Source organism: Erpetoichthys calabaricus, chromosome 2, assembly GCF_900747795.2.
Source record: "Erpetoichthys calabaricus chromosome 2, fErpCal1.3, whole genome shotgun sequence".
Classification (NCBI taxonomy): Eukaryota; Metazoa; Chordata; class Cladistia; order Polypteriformes; family Polypteridae; genus Erpetoichthys; species Erpetoichthys calabaricus.
Window position 1 is genome coordinate 223,664,647 of NC_041395.2, and position 19,236 is coordinate 223,683,882.

General features: G+C 37.1%; 1 protein-coding gene across 3 annotated transcripts in view; it reads left to right on the forward strand.

The window, feature by feature from the left end:
* The window catches only part of cdh23 (cadherin-related 23), a 1,336,251-nt gene that overhangs the window by 910,181 nt on the left and 406,834 nt on the right, over positions 1-19,236 (forward strand). For all 3 annotated transcript variants that reach the window (XM_051923904.1, XM_051923901.1, XM_051923902.1), the window contains exons 18-20: positions 10,514-10,586; positions 13,973-14,089; positions 17,505-17,617. In XM_051923904.1, coding sequence (XP_051779864.1) covers positions 10,514-10,586; positions 13,973-14,089; positions 17,505-17,617 — 303 coding nt within the window. The remainder of the gene's footprint in view (positions 1-10,513; positions 10,587-13,972; positions 14,090-17,504; positions 17,618-19,236) is intronic.

The window sequence follows — 19,236 nt, forward strand, 5'->3', positions numbered from 1 at the left end:
TTCATAACAGCAGAGCCTGCTACCAACAGCTCTGCCTAGCAGCACCCAAAAAAACCCCAATAGAGCTGCCTAGCAAAACTAAAACTCCTGTGCATCACTGCGGGTGTCCAAATGGGAGCAGACCAGAAGTATTCCACCACCCAGTGTACTGAGAGAACACTTAGCCCCTAGTTGCAGGCGCCCTCTGTATTTCCTTTTTTATGTTCACCCATCCACATCCTTCCTTTATCACTGCTTACTGGCCAAATAAGGAACCATCCACAACGGTCAGGAGTATATATATACTCCTGAGTGTTCATTTCAATGAACTTATTGGCCATTCTCAGCTCAGACTTTAGTGTGTATGTGGCAGCAAGCACTACATGATTCACAAATGACATTTAGGAAGCACACAGTCTAATAATATTAGTGATGATTTAGACAACTCCATCTTTCGTGCTGTTGTTGTTTTGCCTATGAAGGAAGTTTAAAGGGCAGTTAATTTATAACAGTACACAGCTATAAGCCCATCAACATGGAAAGCAATTCTGTTTAGCTACTCATTTCTAAAATAACCAATCCAGTATCTCATATCAAATTTCAGTCAGTCGCACTGAAAGTTATCCCGATCAGAGTGACTAACCCTGCATTACTCAAGTACCTGAGTTTGCAAAAAAAAATGCCAAAATAAAATGAGAAAGGCAAATATATATGTGAAGTAGAGATGTCTGTTCCCTTAGGGCTTACTGTATGCATGAAGTTGGACTTTTTCCTCATGACTGAGCTGTTTTTAATAAGGAAATAAAATGGCTTTCGCATTAGTGAGTAATGAAGGTTTATGCTGAATAAACATTAATTAATAGCTCAGGTAACAATGGACACCTGAAACCCAATCATCAGCTACAAGATCTTTTTTAAAGCCAGGACTGACATTAGCAGCTTTCTGCTCCTTTGAATTCTACAGTCCAGCCTTCCTTTAGTGTAATGCGTTTACTTATTATGCAATGATGTGGCTATGTGATGTTTTACTGGATGCATATTGATAAGACCACATTTATCTGGATGGAAAGTTTAAAAATGATTTTCCAGTGTACATTTTTCAACCAATAAACAAAATCAAAAGTATATTTTTGATTAGCTGCTGAATCAAAATGCAGATTAGTCTATGTACATTAAAGAAGAAAAATACTGTAATGCTGTCACTTTAGCAAACTGCTGTAAGAAACAGCATTTCCTCAAAGAAAGTGCAAAGACCAATTGGGAGTAACTCTTGATGTCACGATGTTTGGATTTTGATAGCTGTAGAATTCAATTTTGCATGTGATATTTGTAACTGTTTATACACCCACCCATCCATTTTCTTAACCCGCTTATTTAGGGGCAAGATCACAGGGCAGCTGGAGAATATCCCCGAAATCATTGGGCACCAACACCTGGACAAGGCGTTAATCCATCCCATGGGTGAACACCAACATGCAGATCAGGGCCAGTTTAACATCACCAGTCCCCCTAACCTGCATGTCCTTGAACTGTGGGAGAAAATTGGAGCACTTGGATAAAAGAGGCAGCACGGTGGCGCAGTGGTAGCACTGCTGCCTCGCAGAAAGGACACCTGGGTTCACTTCCCGGGTCCTCCCTGCATGGAGCTTGCATGTTCTCCCAGTGTCAGCGTGGGTTTTCTCCCACAGTCCAAAGACATGCAGGTTAGGTGCATTGGTGATCCTAAATTGTTCCTAGTGTGCGCTTGGTGTGTGGGTGTGTGTGTCCTGCGGTGGGCTGGCACCCTGCCCGGGATTTGTTCCTGCCTTGCGCCCTGTTCTGGCTGGGATTGGCTCCAGCAGATCCCTGTGACCCTGTGTTAGGATATAGCGGGTTGGGAAATGTCTGACTGACTGACTTGGATAAAAGAGGAAGAACACACACACTAAATGCAGGGAGCACCTTGGATGTGAACGCCAGCCTCCTTATTAAAAAAGGCAATACCACTGTACCTCCATGCCACACTACATCTGTTCATTTTAAACAATTTGTTATTTTTTAATACAAATTAATATATTTTTTTTATAAACTGACATTTTGTGTTTTTTTTTTTGATGCCATCACCCTTATTGTTGTTTGCAAACAACTCCCTGTTGCTATTACATAATGACCAGAATTAACAAATCCACCTTACTGGATAATTGTGAGAATTTCAATGGTGTGTTTAACTATTCAAAATTTTCCTAGGAAGTTAGGACTTTTATGTTTTTGTCAATTTTTGGCTTGCATGTTGGAATTTGGTATTTATTGGCTCGAGATTGACTATTAGCTTTAGAACCCTGCGTGTTTTGGACCCCCATCTCCTGGTCTTGTGACTGCTAACAGGTCTGTCTTTTTTTATTATGGCAGAAAAATATAATAGTTGGAGAGATGTAGCAAACAACAAATATATATTGTAAAAGATTAGCCTGGCTACAGACAGACACTGAGGCTGCCAGAAGTCCAAAGACACACATTTATTTTAATTTTGGACTTCACAGCACAACACAGCCACAATAAACTCACATGGCTCAGTCCTTTTCCTTTTCTTTCCTTCTGCCGCCTCCACTACTCTCTCGCAAGCTCTGTCCACTACCACCCGACTTCGGCTCTCCGAATGCAGTGAGGCAGCCCCTTTTATAACGCCCCAGATGTGCTCCAGGTGCTCCATGATGATCTTCCGGCAGCACTTCTTGGTGTGGCGGAAGTGCTGCCCTTGCACCCGGAAGCACTCCAGGCATACCTGGTTCCTGTTCCGGAGCACTTCCTGCTGTTGGCGGAAGTGCTGCAGTCCATGGCTCTGTAACCATCCAGGCAACCTTTGGCAGTGGCCACAGACCCCCACAGGGTTGAGCTTCCATGGATGGACCCTGATCCAATCCAGGGGTCTGTCCTCTTGCACCCTGGGGAAGATATTGCTGCTAGTTTTTAAATCTTTACATGGGCTTGCTCCTGCCTATTTATCTGAACTGTGTGTTTTACATCAGCCATCTAGAGTGGTTAGATCTTCTGGTCAGCTGTCTCTGGTTGTCCCTCGTACCAAGTGTAAAACCAAGGGGGACAGGTCTTTTGCAGCTGTTGCACCTCGCCTGTGGAACTCTTTACCTCATCATATAAAGGAGTCGCTTACAATTGAACTGTTTAAAACAAGACTAAAAACTCATTTCTATTCACTTGCATTCAGTGACCTTCTGTAATACTGATGGCTTCCTCTTTGTGATTATATTACATTACTTCTATTTTTTATGGATATAACATTACTTCTATTTATTATGTATTTTATTTTATGTTCATATATTTTATTTCTATTTATGTTTTATGTTAATTTGTTCTATTTTTGTAAAGCACTTTGGCAACAGCATTACTATGTTTGTTTTAAATGTGCTATAAATAAATTGACATTGACATATTGCCCCTCTCCCGGTTGTTCCCTTCTCCTGTCATCCCAGTGGGGCAAGGTCCCTGGTTGTCTGCCACAATACATGTGTTATCTTTAATTTATATTCTGTTTATAGATCATATTTATATTTATAGTAGATCATTTTATAATATGTAATTTATGTATTATTTTTTGGATCACACTTTAGTTTTATTTAGTATAAGCAGCTATTAACAACCTGCATTATTTTAAACATCCGTTTTTTTAGCCCCTTTAACATGATATAAAGCAATGAAAAATGAAAACTTTTTTAACGTACATTTTTATAATTTGTAATAGCTTATTTAATTAAATGTTTGTTGAGTGCTAACAGCTGGTTTCTAACATATACTGTACCTTAACTAAAGCGTGACTGTTTTTTGTAAAATTGTTTTCTTTTCTAAATGTAACGTTTCTAGCTGCAGAAACGTACAATCAGTGTAACTCCAGCCACACAGAATTATTGTACTTGATGTCTTCTAGCGTTTCCCAAATTATTAAATCATTGGAGTTTCTCCACTGTGGAAGCATGTATCTGCTGCATTTGGAGTTCACACTCTATCCCTACAGGACTGAGTTCAAGACAGGAACAGGCTAACGGTGGGGCGCCTCTCCATTGCCGGCACACTGATAAGCACATCTACTCTCACTCTGACTTGAACGATTTACAGCCGTGATTTTCAAACTCAGTCCTGTGGATGTTAATTGGACTCCTAGATTAAGCAAGCGGTCATTTCCGTTTCTGGGAATTTTTATTTGAATCTACCAAGAATTTATGCATGTTATATGAGGATTTTTTTTTTTAATTAGTTTTTAGGGTTTGCATCATTATCATTATTTTCTTTCTTCTCTTCTGGTTATTTGCTAAACCGCACTTACTGGGTGTGATGCTAATGTACAGTAGCTGTAGCCTCACAGCATTCTGTGTGTTTTGTCTGGGTGTCTGCTGTTCTTGCTGTTACTTTTTCTCCTAATAATGATAATTAAGGGAGCCAACTGAACATAAAAAAGACAAATTAATAGGAAAATAACAAAACAGAGCTAAACATTAAAAATGTAATAATTACATTGTCGTGCTTTTCTCAATACTTAATAAGAGAGGAGGAAAAAAATGCCAATGAATTAAACAATGACTTCAATTAGAGAGTAAATGACTCTGTGATTGTGAAACTGGTGGGAACAAAAACCTGCAGCAATGGGGGGTTCCCAGGACTGAGTTTAAGAACCAACCAGTAAATATAACAAACAAAGCTTTGAGATGTGGGAGGAAAACATGGATTACAAAGAGGAAATTCTTTTGAGACACAAGGAGACAGTGTATTTTATTCACCAACAGTGTAAAATTCATAATTTTGTAACTATGAGGCATCAACCTTATTCTCTGAGCAACCCTAGAGTGAGAATATGTAAATGCAAAATGTAAGCAAACTATTGCTGGCTTTAAAAAAAAAAAAGTGATTACATTTCTTTGTGTTTCAGTACATATGATTTTAGTGGTCTCCTTAACAGCATCATTGAAGTTTAAATTTTTGTACAGTTTTGCAGCCTCAATGACAAAACAGAAAACCAAAAAAAAATCCACTTTTCAAAGTCTAGGGCTGCTTCATGCAGATTGAGAATTTTGCAATGGTAGTTGGAACCTTGCAGAATTAACTGTGTGGTCGAGAATATATTTGATTAACTGGCAAGTAACCTTTTGTAATGTAAAGTTAGGTGGCTGAATAATATAGTGTCCCAATGTCATAAAATCTCAAAATAATAATGGGTAATTAAGACGCTGTCCTCTTTACTAGCGAAATGCTAACAGATGACTGGTAAAATTCATCTCCCACCCTCTGGCAACTGTAGATCTTTTGATATCTAATGTATTTCTGCAGGAAGGCTCACCTAGAAACAGATTGATGAAGAACTGCAGTTCAAGTGATTCTTATGCAGCACTCTTCTTAAAAGAGAGGCTCACAGCACAAGTACAGATCCATGACTAAAATTTAAATCCAGCTCTGCACATTCTATATGTACAATATTCTTCACACATATCCAGGGAAAAAAGACGTTGATACATTTAATCGTATTGATTCCTAATTCAGTGCAAAATAAGGAAATAAAAACAAACAAATTACAGTGAGATAAAAAGCAATCATTTCATTAAAAATAAAATTCAAAAATGTTGATCATTTCCCTTACTGGCTCAACTATAACAAGTATAGTAAATCTAAACAGCTCAAAGAAGACTTTATTATTTTATGTTTTAAACTCTTCTCCATAGAAAATTTAACATCTTCTATTTTTCCATCTCATGCAAGGGTTGTACATTTTGAATTCTAAATTTTGCTTTTGTAAGAATGGACAGCATGGAGGCACAGAAGTTAGTATTGCTGCCTTAAGACAAATGAGCAAAATTCCTAGTCTAATCATGTTTGTGTGGAGTTTCTATGTTCTCCCTGTTGCTTGTTTTGAGATCCCTTAGAGGTGCTTGCTACTTTTAATGGTGTTTCTAAGCTAGCCCATCATGAATGAGGGTGCTGTGGCGTGGACCACCAGCCCAACCAGAGTTGCTTCCTGCCTCTATCAGTATTATGTCAAAAATGTCTCCAAAAGAGAGGAGCGACTGAGTTCTGTTTTATCCATATGTGTGTGGCTCAAGGTTGGTTACTGCCTTAGTTATTGTCAAAGGACTGACCTAAGGTGATGCCCCTGACAACTGTTTCCTTTATTTTTACCCATCCATATATTAATTTTAAAACCTGCTTAATAAAATTTCAGAGTTTGTTTCAGCAACATTGGGTGCAATGCATTAGGTGTCCCAGGTCAGCATATAAAATTCTCAATCTGTCATGTCATGTCATTTTCTAACCTGCTTCATTCAGACCAGGGTCACAGGGAGTTGTTAGAGCTTATGCCACAAACTGTACTTAATCAAATAATAAATCCTGGATTTCGGGGTCTTTCTAGGCAGCAAAAGACAGAAAACAACCCTGGAAGACACAACAGGTAAAGTGGCAGTATTTGAGAGAAGGACCTTTTAGAACATTAGAACAATTGTAACAAGACCAGCCCATTTAGCCCATCAAGCTCATCCATCCTGTTCACTTAGATTGTCCAAAATAACATGAAGTTGAGATTTCAAGCTCCTCCTCCAAAAAAAACTGATAATTTGTTCAATGTGGGAAAAACTTTCTAACATTTGTGTCAAATCTGCTCTTAACAATTTCCAACCATGTCACCCTGTTTTTACTGAAGAATGTCTTTTAAAGTAACCTTACTCATTCTCTTCATAACTTTAAACACTTCAAGCACATCACCTCTTAATCTCTTATTGCTAAAACTGTAAATTTTAGCGCCTTCAAGTTCTCCTCATAGCTCCTAATAAATCTCAAAATCAGCCTAGTTGTTCTTCTCTTGACTTTCTCTAGTGCCGTTATATCTTTTTTGTAATATGGAGACCAAAACTGTACACAGTGCTTCAGGTGAGGCCTCACTAGTGAGCTATATAACTTATGCATAACCCTCACTTGACTTGTACTCCACACATAATGACATATAATCTAACATCCTAGTAGCCTTCTTGATCATTTGATCTACACTTAATAACCATGAATAATATCATTCAGGCTCAAAGGCTGTGTCACATTCTGTCTAAACAGTGGAATACATTTAGTAATATTTAAATTTAAATATTTGCTGCCGGGATTGGTTCCTGCCTTGTGCCCTGTGTTGGCTGGGATTGGATCCAACAGACCCCCGTGACCCTGTGTTTGGATTCAGCGGATTGGATACTGGATGGATGGATATTTGCTGCTGACATTGCCGCATGAGGTCTTTTCTACCAGCAGTCCAAAGAATCCTCCACCCAAAAATGGTGTTTTGTTATAGGTTACTTACTCCATGAATTTTGTAGTGGTGGCCAAGAAAAACTTTTAATCTAATGCTTTTATGCAAAATGGAGAGAAAAAGTTTTACAATATAATAGAAGCTAACAGTGACCAATACTGTGTAATAGCAAGTGATGGAAAAAACATTCATGGACAAAACAAAAAAAAAATTCTCAGGTTGTATAATCCACAGTTATCCAGCTGTATGCTGAAAATGTGCAAAAACATGCTTTTTTTGCTAAATATTATTAAATAGTTACTCCTGGAATAATCGGCGCATACATAATAGCCTCTTGGGATTGACCTTTTGAATTGAAGATCCGCCTTTCACCAACATTTATTGGTCAAGAGTCCTGTCTTCAATTCAAAATTGCTTTAGGTTTCCTGTTCATGATTGTGCTCACTATTCTGGAAGAAACTATTTAACACTTTAACAATGTTCAGCATTGGTCACCAATGGCTTTTATTATACCATAAATTTTTTTCTTTCCTTTCTGCATGAAAGCATGAGATTATTCATTTTAGTCAGCTGTCGCTACAAAGTACATAGGGTAAGTAGCATAAAATAAAATGCTGGACTGAAGTATTCCATTAACCTCCTTAATTAATACCTGTTGTGCCTGCCCTGGTGATCATGTTGATGTTTTACTCTCTTAAAGGGGATCAAGTTGTTGCTAATACTTTATATTCACATGCATTTTTTGATGCATTATATTACTGATGCTGTAATTATTGTAATTTCCTTTGGGATCAAAAACGTTTCTCATTATCTATTACACACATTCACATCTTATGCTAAACACACACACTTTTTATATGTAGAAGAGTACCTGGGGAATAACCCACTCATATACAAAGAAAAATTGCAAACTCCACACATTCAACAAGCAGGCCAGGATCTGAACCAGGATGCAGGATCGTTAACCACTGTGCCACCCATTTTATCTTAACCTTATTTTAAAAATTGTTCATCTAACAATTTCAACCTTGAGCCTGTAAATGCATTTTGTTTAAGTTTTTAGAACAATAATTTGTGTATTTTTACTTATTTGTTTATTTAAAAATTATTGCAGTAGTCACCTCAACGCTATTTTGTATTGTGTTTTTGGATATTCGCCACACTCATTTTGATGATAGTGTCCATGTTGTTTGCAGTTCTTGTGCCTGTTGCTTGCCCCTTGAAATGGAGGTCTTGTGACACTGTGGTTCATCTTGTTCTGCCTATAAAAGATGGTGGTGCACAGCCTCTGTATTCTTGTGTTGTATATTCATAAAACAGGCTAAGAAAGTAATATCATGGTAGAATCGTCAAGGGGAATATTTAATTACAGATTAGCATTCTGGTTTTGGTGTCTCAGTTTTCTTTAGTCTTCTCTGGTAACCAAACTCCTAGCCTGTCCCCTGACCACATCTTTGTATTTTCTCTGAAGGTGTTTTCCATTCCATGGTACAAATATAAAAAAATATTCAAAGTTTCCAATTGTCTTCAGTTACAGACAATCAAATCTTATCACTAATTCTCTAAAAGGGCATCTTTTAATAGTTTATCTAGTTAGATGGTGGGTAAAAAATAAATGTGTGTGCCTCTGATGAAGAAATTTAATGAAACAAAAATGATCAGCCCCAAACAGGCTGCAGAACTAAGGCAGAAAACTTTCAAAGTGTGGAACCGGTCTCTTTGTCCTTATTCACATACATTTCCTCTGAACATTACAGTTTCCACCTAAACTTTTTCTCCATGCTTCCTCCTCCACTGATGTCTATAACTTTCCCAGGGTGTGTTCCTATGTGCCTTATAGGAATGGGCAAAATAATTTGTATGAAACTGAAATTACAGGGAAAGTGTAACCAGTATGGTGCACCTCCAGGACCCAAACCCCAGATCCAACAACTCCCAACACAGTCACAAATTAAAATAATGGACTTTAAAACCACCAAGAACTTTTTACAATGGACACAACCAATACTCATACAAAACAATTAAAAACTCTTTCTGCCTCCAGTTGAGTGTCACCCATTGTCTCCCAACCAGTGACTGGGCATGAGCTGTGGGGAGCACTTCTGGGCCGTTTGGGGACCAGGGCAGGACAGCACTTCCGGACTCCACTTCCCATGAAGCTCTGCAGGTGTCCAAGCTGGGCACGTCCAGTGGACCACTGCCACATAACATATTTGGAATGGAACACTTCTGGCCTTTGACTTCTGCTCATCTATCTCATGGCACCTTCCAGCTTGGCAAAGGGTCAGGCCATCATTCAGCTGGGATGCCCATGGCGAATCAAATTTGTGTTTTGCCACAAGTGAAATCCATGCAATTGGCATATAGATTTTCATTAAACTTGCATAACCAAAAGCGCAACATAATTTATTATGGTACAGAGAGGGGAAAAGGGGCACGGCTAAAGAGCAAATACCTGCAAGCACTTCAGAGCTGGTAAAATCCATTGGCCTGGGGGTGTGCCCACTGCCGTTTAGCTGAGTTAGGGAAACTAAGGACAGATGGTGTTACCCAGGGTATTACCTCTGCCCCTAAATGAGTGGTGCGAGGGGAGCAGGCAATATGATGATATTGTATGGAGCCACACTGAAAGAGCTGTAAAACATTGGGGTAATGGTAAAGGGTGCCCAAGGAAGAAAAGAGTGGCTTTGGCCGCAGAATAACCCTTATGCAGCAATATTCCTTACTTTCCAGTCCAAAAAATGTAAAAACCTATGAAATCACATTCTGTAATTGTGTAATTGTGAAATCAAACACAAAGTCAATTTTAGGGACAATAATTTCATGGTTTTCTCATCACTAGTGCCCTTCAAAGGATTAAAAACCCCATAAGGGCAGGTTATGCCTCCTGGTCTTCATGACCATTGACTGAGTTATTGAATCAGAAAATGTATTTCTTTCTTGATAATATACAAACATATAAAATATATAACATACATATGGAAATGTATGCTAAAATCCTATTCAGAATCACCAGGTTAGTTCTAGTCTACTACCTGATGCTGGTAGGATTAGCTCCAGTCCCAAGAAGCTCCACTGGTTTAATTCAGTTGAAAAATGGGTGGATGGATGAATGGATCTTTTTAAAAATGTAATTTCTCTGTGTGCATCTAATGGCTGAAAGGCACAGGGTGAATTTAACTGGGCTTCTTTTAGCAAATTTATGACTTTTATTAGAAATGTATATATAGTTTATCTAATTTTTTCTTCCTCTCTTTTTTTCCACAGGATGAAAACGATAACCCTCCCACATTCAGCCAATCATCATACATCATCTCTGTTCCTGAAAACATAATTGCAGGTACATCTGTTAATCCAGAATAGCCCAGAGTTTAGTTCCATCATCGTTAGCTCCAGGAAAAATTAATGTAATCTATTGGCAACGTGTCATTGATTTCATCTTCCTGTCACACCAAAGGGACACCTTTCTGTTTATAACTTGGTTTTCTATGCATAAAATGGGTAGTCAGTCTAGGTCAGCTGTACTTTAGAAGTGGTGAAGCAGACTTCTTTATGAACAGAAGGAACATGTCATCATCAGCTCAGTTCAATTCAGAATAAATGACCACATGGAAATTTCAAACTGCATGTCCCTGTAATTGAAACAAATGAGAGGTCAGTACAGAGTTAAGGAGGAAGGTTCAGAAATGCTAAACAGCTGATTTTCTCAACCATCCATGTAATTACAAATTGCTTAGTTTTAATTAATGGAAATACTTTAGCAGTAATGTTAGTAAGAATTACTTTCTCCATTGTCAATCAGTTCTGCCAGGTGTTCACTAAAATCATAAAATATCAATTAGGACTGGTCTAACTAATCACTGGAAAAACAGTGATTGGGGAAAGGAATAGTTGGGGAGGATTCACCTGAACATGTCTTATTAATCTACTGCTCAGAAATTCATTGTCTTGGTAAAATTAAAAATTATTATTCTTCAATTTGACTTTGGTCTAGAGTTGATTAAACTTTTTGCTTGTACCTCACATTACAATTTTCAGTCATCTAAGTTGGAATTGTTCTTCTGTTTAATCTTAAGCCTTGAACATCATTATCCAAGTGTAGGTATCACAGTTAGGCAGTGTGTAATGGTGGCTAATGAACTGTATCACAAACCACAAGAGTGCCTACATAGTCCTTACTTCTGATTCACAGTGTAACTGTGAGCAAGTCAATTAACCTTTACTTTCTCCAGTTCACAAAAATATAACTAAATACCCTTATTAGTGGGGTAAGGTGCAGTGGGTATTGCTGCTATTTCTCAGCTCCAGTGATCTGAGTTCATTCTTGGCCTTGATGCCATTTATATGAAGATTGTCTGTTTGTGTGTATAAGTGCTCTTGTTTTCTCCCACATACCAAAAAATGTGCATTTTATGTGAATTGGCAACTCTAACATGATCAGGAATGAACAGGTACAAGAGTTAGAATGTGAGTTGTGTCTGCATCCTAGTCTTTCTTGGTTTCTGCTTTGTACCCAATGCTGCTGAAATAGCCTTCAGTTCCCCACTCACCAATAATGGAAGACATCCATTAAAAAATCTAATGAATGGATGGAATTTTACAATAGCTCTTGACTAATTAAAACATATTTGATTGGTGTTCAGGGTAGATAGGTGCCATGTAAAATAAATATGTTATATGATTTCTCTGTTTTAAACCAAGATGAACTTATCAGTTCCTCTTAAAACATTAGCAAATTACAATCTCTTCATCACTGAAACTCCTGACCATTATATCCCAACCCTCATCAGTAATTATGGGTAGTAAAATCTTTCCTATATTTTGTCTAAATGTAGGAGCATGCTGAAATGTTAGTTTCTTAAATAATTTAGGAAGATCACCAACGTGAATGCATCCACTTTCAATAGGCTTGATGTGCTTCAATGTATAAAATAAAGAGCAATCAAGCAAAATTATCTGCCAATATAGTGAAAAAGTTTAACTTGTTAAGATTTCTTACAACAAGAAAAAAAAATCTTCCACTGTAAATTATCTTATAACCTGTAAAATCAGTAAAAATGTAACGGATTTAAGAGAATATGACGATATTTAAGAAACACTCAGTTGATTAAATATCGTATTGTTGATCCAAAAAACACCAAAGCTAGCATTTTAATCTTGTTTTGAGCATTTTCATAAAACCTTCTTTGGTAGAAAATATCTTGAAATTAGAATCCTTGTATGCACATCAAGATCAATTTTGAAAATTTTGCCTATAAATAAACAAAAATGGCTCTAAACTGTTCTTAAATTAAAACAGTAATGCTTAAAATAAGACAAATTTCTTAAAACAATTTTCGAAAATGAGGAATAAAAAGTGAAAGAAAGAAACCACCACATTCAGTATGCAGTCTTTATAAACAGTTTTATTAACTCCAGAGATTTGGAACACTTGCTTGCAAAATAAATATTTACAAAAACAAAAACAGTGATAGTATAGGACACTGAAAAAAGTCAAGTATGCCAGTCAGGTTAGCTCTTTTATATACAACATTTAACTGGTTATAACTACAAGTTTTTCCACTACTCCCCAATGAACTTTTTCCAATCTGATATAGCTTTTTTGTAGGATGAAGTTGCATCACGTTCTAGATAGATAGATACAGTAGATAAGTAATGAGACATATGAGATAGATGGATACATAGATGGACTTCCACAACTGTTTTTGATGTGAATTTACTGAGGAAAGCCAGAAGCCTTCAGTTACCATACATTTCGATGGACTAGACAGACAAAAGATATTTTGATTATAATCAAAAATGTCCTCATGTTTTCACATCTCATAAACGGAGAACCAATACACTGCAAAAAAATGCATATGGAAAACTAGACAAAAAAACTTTAAATGGGAGTTATTTTGCTTTTATTTAGGAAAAAAATCTGCCAAAGGGGTAAGCAAAATTTACTTGACAAGAGTTCTTAAAGTATGCTAAATAACTGTAAATACAAGTTTTTTGATAAATCAATAATTCTTACAATAAGGAAAACAAGATTTAACATCATGATAAAAATACTTGTCACTCACTTAGATATCATTTTTTGCAGTGTAGTTTTGTAGAATGTAAATTTTTTAATAAACTGACAACTTTGAATTTTCACTCTTATCTCTAAATTTCTGTGTTTTCATGAAACAAGACATCTCTCACAGACTTCCCAAAGCAGTCTCAACATTATTACTCAAATGCAGGCTCCATGTCTGTAGTGTAACGTGTGCTCATAATGACGATGCTAGAGAAAGGTTAATTTGTTAATGTGACATGTTCTTTATTTGCTGACACATACTGTACCTCACAGCAGCATGTTGTTTCCAAAATGTATTGCACACCAGTGTTTGCCGATCACACATCCTTATTAAAGCATTGATTGTTTCATGAAATGGAGTATGCGTTTATTAAGTCTTCAGTTTCACTCATCTTTAATGCGACCGCATTTTTCATTATTTTTATTACTGTATTGTGTCTTAACTAATGTATGGTAATCTGCTGTGTTGAATGTTTTATCTTCCAATACTATATATGCTGTATATACTGTTTATTTAATAATGAGCATAATTAAAACCTTTGCACTTTTTTCATTTTGTTTAGAACCACTTTTCCTCAATTCTTCCTCTTTAAGTGGCTCCACTTAGAATGCCTCTGTGAATGTGTCACTAAACACATGTTTTTATTTTCTTCTTTGTCTGGTAGGGGCCACAGTCTTATTTGTGAATGCCACTGATCTTGATGCATCACAAGAATATGGACAAGCCTCTCTGATTTATTCCTTGGAGGGCTCTACCCAGTTCAGAATCAACACTCGATCAGGTGAGCGACTTTAGTCAATGCTATATTAATAATATGTGAAGATCCAGGAAAATCAATCAATAGCCAGTTTCAAATGTGTTTAACATTACCATAAGATTAAGAATGCATAGAAAGTAATTAAGTACAACATATTGACAAGACAATTCTCTAAAAAATTGTAATCGTAATTAGGTTACTCAGAAAAGAAAATATTCCATTTGTAGTTTAGTTAAAAACATGGCCTTGAAATATGCATAAAAATATATGATTATGCTTGTAAAAATTCTAAAAAATGAATAAGTAGCTATATTACTAATCTGGTGCTCCTGCCTTCCTCCCTGTGTTTTTTGGGATAGGCTCCAGCTGCCCCACAGCCCTGCTAAGAATAAAGCAGGTTTGGAAGTTGGATGGTTGGATATGTTACTAATGTAAAAAAAAAAAGTGCATGATATTTTCTATTATAAGTTGGTCTTGGCAGTAGATTGTGGCTTACATTAGGTTAATAGTCAGTGGTTAGCTACCTTTTAACCAAATTAAAATAAGCTCATGGGAAACCTTATTAAAGTAACTAAATAGGTCTTTCTACATATTACTAGTGCAGTTAGCAGACAGATGAAAATACACCAGCAAGGGAAAGGTGCATTGGGTACCTAAGGACTCTCTAGCTCAGCAGTTTATAGGTTAAAATGTGTGCTAAAATCACAAAGATGAGAGAGTAAGCATCCTGGGGAATCTCAAGGGTAAACTCAGTCCAGAAGTGTATACAGAATGTATTATTTTGACTGCTAACTTGAGGTCAGACTAGTAGTCAGACTAGCTGTCAGATCAATTCACTTTATTTTTAGGATATCATTCATTTTAGTGAAGATGAAACAAATGTTGAAATATCAAAAAGGTAGCCGGAGAATGCTCTTTTTTCTAAAATATTGATGTGAGTGTTGAAAGGGAGATCCTCTTGGGGAAAAGATACACTTGCATTGTATCCACAGTTTAAAGGAATCGATAGAATATTAGGAAAAAAAAGGTTATTTTGATTATCTAAATATTTTCTTGTCATCCACTTCTCAATTGCACTATATGTATTTAAGTGCACATTTATATTGAAAAAGTTCCTGAAAGAAATGGGTGCTTCGACACAACTGGTTGAGCTAATAAGATTACTGTACACAAATCAACAAGAAATCATCAGAACAACATACGAAGGCACCAATTGGTTTGAAATTGGGAAACACACACAACTGGGCTGTATTCTAGCCCCATTTCTACATCATATGTAAGCAGAAGAAGTTTTGAAAAGAGTCAGAAATCAGAGTGAAAATTGGTTGCAGAACCATTAACACCCTAAGATATGCAGACAGCACAACTCTGCTTGCAGAAAATGAGGATCTAATACAACTGATCCTCAAAGATTAAAGTGAAAAGGTGGGATTGAAAGCCAACTTGAAAGCAAAAATTATGACAACACCTAGAACTAGAGAAGCTGTGACAAAAATTGACAATGTCAAACGTGTCTAAAGTTTCATTTTTCTGGGATCCAAGATCAACCACAGTGGAGTATCTATCCCCAAAACTGAAAGAAGAATAATACCAGGTTGAAGTACAGTGGTCAGCATAAGGGGCAAAAACAAAGAGTTCATCCTCTCAACCATGAATGGTCTGTGCAATCATGACCCCCAAAACAGCTAGATGCGAAAGATTAGATGGTGAGAGTTATGAATGGAGAGGTTCTGGACTGCATTAATTTGGATATATCAGTGGAAGCTAATATCAGCAGACTTTGGTCATGTAATTCGATCCAATTCATTGGAAATAGGCAATAAGGCCAGGAAAGGTCTAGGGAACAAGGAACAAAAGACTGGCAAAGACCACAATGGATTGACACCATCCAGACACACATTGGAATCAGTATGAAATATCCAAAAGAAGCCAGCTTATGGGAGCCAGTCCGTAAAGTATCCAAAAGTCAGCCACTATTGAATGGCTAAAAAAATAACCCCTAGGTATTTAGGAGGCATTTGTGCAAATAATATCACAGGATATCTGCATGTATATCGTTTTTACTGGGAGTCTAGAATATTACTTCCAAGATGATGATCAGCAGTACAAACAATGGTAGAGTTTTTTTTTTATTTTTTATGTTGTTTTTGTTTATGTGCACATACTGAAATCTGTTGTTAACGTATGATTCAAGTCAACTGAGCACTAGTCAGAACTAGTGCTTCTAAATTATGCACTAAAATTGTGACATATTGTATATTATTAAAAGTAGCAGTGAGCTCCAGTTCAGGCTGCACCAGAGAGCAATATAATAATAGCAATTATTCACTAGCAGCTAAGTGATATGTAGAGAAATCTCTTCATACTTAAGAGTACATCATCTGTGATGTTACCTGTGGTCATCGGGTGTTTTGGGCATTTCAAAATCAAACTCCATCATCCAGGTGACCTAGTCATGGTTGATCAGGCCATGACTTGTACTCAGGTGGTGCTTGCTTCCCCCCATGGGCCCCCTCCCCTGATCCAGAGCTATCTCAAGGCCCTTTCTGCCGCCTCTGTAATGTTCTTGATGGCTCACCTGTCTCTGATGATGATAAGTGTACTCTAGACTCTATGTAGTGATTTCTCAGCAAAGGCCTGTAATCAACCTCAATGGATATACACCTTGCCTTCCAGCCTTGTCTACTGCAGTCCAGCACCAGATCTTTGTACTTGACCCTCTTCCTCTTGTGGGTCTCCTATAGTTGGTCTTCCCATGGGGACTATCAGCTCCAAAATAGTGATGTTCTTAGATGTTTTTGAGATGAAGAAAAATTATGACCTCATGGAAGTTGAGGCGATGAGCCGTGGAAATACCAACCTCTTCTCCAAATCCACAAGGGTAGCAAGGGTAGAATTAATCTGAGAGAGAATGAAGTTAGGAAGTGTGTTTGGAATATGCTGGCAAAAGGGCAAGTTAAAGCAATGACTTGTTTTTTTCATTTGTTTATTTATGTAAATTACAAGCTTAGTTTCCTCTAGCCTCTCTTTAAATAAACATTATGTTTGCTTAATAGGACATCAGAGTATTAGTTGCTGCTGACAATTTAGGCATTTGCAGTCTGTGCATGTCTAGCTGTAGTAGATTAGCACTGACTTTTGAATATTTAGGGTGGAGAGGATCTGCTAATTACACAAGGATAGAAAATGAAAGTGGCAGACAAACATTAATAATTTAGATTTTCTTCCAAAATATAGCCATTCAAAATGCTTCAGTCTTCTCTAATGGAAAAAAATATTCTAAACATTTTTTATTGTAAAATGGTTTTGCCTGAAGATCAATTTCTCTTTCACATATGCTGATCTCAACATATCTGTGAAGCTAATTGTATGAAGTCACACAGGAGAATAATGATTATAAATAGAAAACGACCTCACTTTCTGTCTGTTTTACATGCAGGTGAGATCACAACTACTTCGCTTCTCGATAGAGAGCAGAAATCTGAATACATCCTCATTATTCGGGCTGTGGATGGAGGTGCTGGGCCAGCTCAGAAAACTGGCATAGCCACGGTAATAGAATGGTTTTGTTTATTTCCCATAGTTCACCTTTATTAACCATATGCCATCCAGTCAGGCCCAAAACTTGAATGAGATGTTCATTAAACACTTGCCTGGAGAAGCCAAGAAGAAGCTGAATTCTCTTGGTCAAATGTAGTGTTAAAAGGAACAGAGATTCCCTCAGTCAAGAGGAGGGTACATTGCACAAACACATTTTAGATGATCTCATTTAGATAAGTACTGGAAAACCATCATGTTGTGGTAACTACCCCATCAAATCTAAGTTGTAGTGTTATTCAAGTGAAAAAAGACCTGTCTTTCCATTTAATTTGGATGTTTTGACACTGATCAACAGTGTTGGTGACTGTTTTGTAACATATTACACGAAGGACATGTACTAAATCTTCAGCTTCTACAGCAGTGGACACTAGACATGCCTTAACTACTGTATATATTACAGTTATACATAATGAGATTTTTTTTCTTGTTGAAAAAAATTCATAATTTTTCTCTAATTTTCTGGGAGGAGAGTATAAAAGCTAAGGAGGCCACTTAGATCTCTAGGTTAAGTCTAAAGCTGCTTTCTGTGTCAATGTTACCACATAACTACAGGTCTGTAACTAACCAGGCCTGCTTTTTCCCTTGGGTCTCAAATAGACCTCTACTAAAATACAGCAAGCCATCTGTTTGTTAAGAGACACATTAAGTGCTCAAGGGTTATTGTGAAAGATTAAATTGAAAGACCAGGAAATGGAAATGAAGTCAGAGAGGTAAAAGAATCAAAAATCGTGAGATCAAAAAATAATCAGGCAACCAGGAATCAAAGGGGAAGCCATTAATCAGAAGTTGTGAGCAAACATGAGAGTCAAAGAGCCAAAATGAAACTACCGCTTGTGCCTATTTGGAAAATAAGCTAACTATGCTATGTGAAACAAAACATTTTTTTATCCATCAAGGGATGACGCAGACTGACAATGGTACTAAAATACAGTAATAACGTACTGAGTGTGATGTCTACCACAAGATGGAGAAAACGATATTGTGTAAGCAAATAAAACTGGAACAGTAGCAAAATAAACTTTTTCCGTAATTAATCAAAATTAAATGTCATCAACAAAAACAGAGTAAAAAACTTTGAAATAAATAAAAAATACACATATAAAATGTATTTATTTCTACACACGGGACATTTATCTTTTATATAAGCATCTACGCGTGGAAGTGTTTGTGTCTGACCAGCCCAGAAGTGAGAAGTGGAGTCGGGGTAAGGGCTCCACCTCCAAGGATATGCAAGCGAGGCCAGCACATCGTCGAAACGAAATATCCAAAGAGAGAGTCACTTGCTTATTCACTATTACAGAAGCGTGGCGAGCACATTGGCAAAATGATGCCCCTTTTACTTTTCCTCCTGATGCTAACAGACAAACGAGGGGAGCACATCGGCAAAACGAAAACCTCAGAAGAAAGAGAGTCGCTTAGCTGCTAATGCACAAACGAAGCGAGCATGTTGGCAAAATGAAACCTCCTAGGAGAGTGATGCCCAGAGTAGTTCCTTTCAATTACCTGACATCTCTACATTTAAATTTTTTGTCTGACGATTTCAATAGTTTCTAGGACCCCGTGCTTTTTAC